Below are 3,626 nucleotides of genomic sequence, written 5' to 3' on the forward strand. Positions count from 1 at the left end.
GTCAGCCAAACCCGGTTGGCTGGTGTTTGGGAACAAATTCGGGGAAGGTCGTGAATTTGTTGACCGGGATTTAGTTGTGGTTCTAGTTCTCGTTCCCAGACAGTGCGCTCGATAAGAATGTGCCATGATGGTAATATGTCCCAGCAATAGGGGCTGTATTCATTACCTCCATGGAGCTCACTAGCTCCGATCGCGATTATCCACAAAATCTTTCATGAAAGAATAGAACCTTGGTTGTGATTACTAAGAGGCAGACAATTAGTACAATAGGAAAATGGATATTTGGTGCAGATATTTTATTTCATGTTTCCTTTTGATGCCAAACACGGATCTTAACCCACTAACGACGATACAGAGCCCTCAATCCACTCTTATTCTTAATTAACATTTCTAGAATGAGGGACTATGTTGATAGTCGTAAATACGTTTCATCGCTATTGCTCAGCAATACGTTATATGTGGAACAAACAATAATACAAGATTGTTACATCAAAAAAGCTAATCGAATAAAAACGAATGTAACAACTTATATACAATGCTACGGTGACGTGCTTGCCCTTATATATATATGTGTTGACAAACGTCTAATCATTCAAAATCACAGCAAATTTTAAATTATCAAAACATCAAATAACATGAAATACTAACGATGTCAACAAACGTATTTGTACACACAACCTATCACAAGGTATTTAAAACTCCATGTAAAGGCTACATTTTCTTTTATGTTTAGTGTGACATAGTTATACCTCAAAGAGTTTTGCTGCTTGTAACATTCGTACTTCGCACCTATTCTCTTTTTCTAGGAATGTAATATGCTAAAGTACACATGCACAAATATACACAATATGATACGTATCTAAGCAAAAACGCATTGCTAAAGTAAATTGTTGTCAGTCGTATCATTCTTCTATCGCTATTCTCTATTGATCCTTCGACATATGTCATTCTTAGCAATGCAAAAATCTTTTTGCCTAAAAAAGTATTCGCCATCAGAGGCAGTGTCTCTATGAATGTCTGATTACAAAAGATACATTGCTTGATCTCATGCCTGTTATGACATTCTCCCAAACATCACGGAACCTTTTCTACGGGATACTGGGGGCGCTATCAACTTCCAACTACCTTTGACCCGTTCTAGTAGCTAGGTACTATACTCCACCATGAGTTCTATGAAGCGTCCCTCTCTACACTATCCTCATTGTCGTGGGTAATACGAGTATCTTCCCCAGCTCTCTGATTGTAACATTTGCACTGTTCTGACCTGGATTTCGGACCGGCGACAGTGTTCTCTCTAACACTACGCGACCTTTTCTTCCCACGGCCGTACTGGGCACCTGCCTTGGCTATCCCGTACGGGCTAACAGTTTCGTCGACGTCTTCATCCTTTATCGTTGAGTAATATGGGTCAATTGAAGTGCCATCCGTGGTAGCTACTTCAGCCTGATTTTGGGGGGCATTGTCCGGTTTGTTGTTACTTCGCAATTCGGCCATCGCGTGTTCCTCCCTAAAGACATTCCGTTTATTCCGTAGAGCAATACAGACTGCGAAGAGGACAAGAATCGGTACTGTACACAGGGGAACAAAAACGTACCAGTTTAGATTCAGATATGTCTGAACTCTCGTAGGAAGAAATACTATGAAGGGGTGTGTGTGGGCTTTAGTGTTGACGACTGTTGAATAAGTGGGTGTACTCGTGCTACTTCTCTCAGAGGTGGCCAGTTTGTGTAACACATGCGGGGCACTGAAATTGTCTGGGACAAGCATTCCAGCTTCGAGAGTGCTAGTGAACGACTTCACACCGCATCGGATAGAACTCCCTTGCCACTGTCCGGCAACTGATTCAGCTACAACTAATATAGACACCGTCCTGACGGCATAGTTTGGAGCTGTCTGATTGTGTGAGCAATTTGTAGTTACACGGGACGGCGTCGCCCATGTCCATCCACAAGCACTTATGTCGTGTTGGAATGAAATGTTGAAGTGCTGAGAAGTCAGGTTGGCGTTTCTTTCGTCCTCACCTAAACCCGGCAACACAATAGTAGTGTTATCTGGTAGGACCCAGAAGACACTGCTCTCTTCCTCCCAAGTCGCCTGGCACCGAAACTGTAGATCATGATCATCAATGTCCTGCGTAATCTTCACCACTGGCGAGGGGCATGGCAAGTCATTTGTGGGAATAGAGATGTCTTCGCTTTCCATCTCCAGTGGGTAGTGGCAGGGTAAACTATCAGGGATTAGAGTAAAGTAAGTCCTGCCATGGGTTGCGATCCAACTATTTGCACAGGTACAACGTAGTTTGGTTCCTTCCCAAAACAGCGTTGCGGGTCGCACTAACCCCCGTAGCCAAGACCCCCACAAGATCGTCAATGGATTGCGTTCCAAGCTCAATATGAATACGGGCTGAAGACTGCGAAAGGCTTTTGGCTCTATAACGGTGATCAAATTTTCATCTAGAAATAATTGTGCGCCTATATTTCTTATGCCGAAGAACCAGTGACGTTTCACCCTCTTCAATTTGTTACCTCTCAGACAAAGTTTGCCGAAAAAAACATTTTGAAAAGCACCTTTTTCGATCAACTCTATCTTGTTGTAAGACAGGTATAGCGTTGTCAACATTTCTAATGATTCAAAAGAATGCTCCTCTAACTTAACCAGTTGATTGTGTGAAAGGTCGAGTATAGAGGTATTAACCAGTCCCTGAAAAGCCCCACGGTGAATTGATGAAATCTGATTGGATGACGCGTTTAGTTCTAATACATTTCTTAGACCATTGAATCCACCTCGAGCTAAATAGCTCAGTGATGTTTGGCGAACTTGCAACCGCTCTAAGGCTGTGAACCTCACGAAACCTGATGTTTCCAGTCTCGTCAGATTCACCCCACGTATGTCTAGAAAGCGAATGTTCTGTATGGCATCACCGGGGCCCAAATAAACAGATAAATTGGTGGATGTTGTTTCAGTCAGTTTGAGTGACAAGGCACCTGGCGGAATGTTACACGCAAGTGACTTGAAATTCTCGAAACCTGACATGCTGCAGACGACACACCTACGACCCTTATTGTCTGCTGGCTTGAGAAAGTTAGGACAGCTCGTATCGTTGCAGGCACCTCGTCGAAAGATCAGACATTGGCCGCCAGTATGGATACGGGTAGAGACAACCCCTCTTGGAAATGTTAGATACACTGACAAAGTCACGATAACAGCTCTGGTGATCTTTGCAAATGTAGCCATTTTTTGCACGATGATCTGCAATATTCCCTATCCAACCGGCTTTTTCCAGTGTTTGAAAAAAGTATTGTAGTTGTGCCAATGTCTGCTCACTAGTAAGTTACAATAATGGGGCTTGTTTTGTATCAAATCTGATACAGAATATTTCCCACTAATTCCCAGTATGGGAAATAGATGCTTTGTATTAATGTGTTGAAAAGGACAAGAACTAAAAGGCACGCGACGTTTGCTTTGAATATGTATCAGCTGTCTGCTACCAGTAGAGGACTACAGTATTCGCCCTGCAAAAAGGGATAAAGTAAAACATTAAGCAAGATATGCATACAGAAATCGAGTCAAGGTTAAAAGATTTCATTTCAAAAACAATTATTTTAAAATATTACACAAATACTATA

At 42.3% G+C, this 3,626-nt stretch overlaps 1 protein-coding gene across 1 annotated transcript; it reads right to left on the reverse strand.

The window, feature by feature from the left end:
- Positions 1 to 1,170: 1,170 nt before the first annotated feature.
- Positions 1,171 to 3,234, reverse strand: LOC109481975. Its single transcript, XM_019784588.1, has 2 exons — positions 3,191 to 3,234; positions 1,171 to 2,227 (listed from the first exon to the last, which is right to left on the reverse strand). The coding sequence occupies exons 1-2, from the start codon at positions 3,232 to 3,234 to the stop codon at positions 1,171 to 1,173; spliced, it is 1,101 nt and encodes a 366-aa protein (XP_019640147.1).
- Positions 3,235 to 3,626: the final 392 nt, after the last annotated feature.

This window comes from Branchiostoma belcheri, unplaced genomic scaffold (genome assembly GCF_001625305.1).
Source record: "Branchiostoma belcheri isolate BF01 breed outbred unplaced genomic scaffold, Haploidv18h27 scaffold59, whole genome shotgun sequence".
In the NCBI taxonomy this organism is placed as follows: domain Eukaryota; kingdom Metazoa; phylum Chordata; class Leptocardii; order Amphioxiformes; family Branchiostomatidae; genus Branchiostoma; species Branchiostoma belcheri.

Coding starts and splice junctions, on each gene's coding strand:
- LOC109481975 (XM_019784588.1), bottom strand. CDS start 3,234: ATGGCTACATTTGCAAAGATCACCAGAGCTGTTATCGTGACTTT. Junction 2,228..3,190: donor AGAGCTGTTATCGTGACTTT/GTCAGTGTATCT, acceptor AATCCCTGATAG/TTTACCCTGCCACTACCCAC.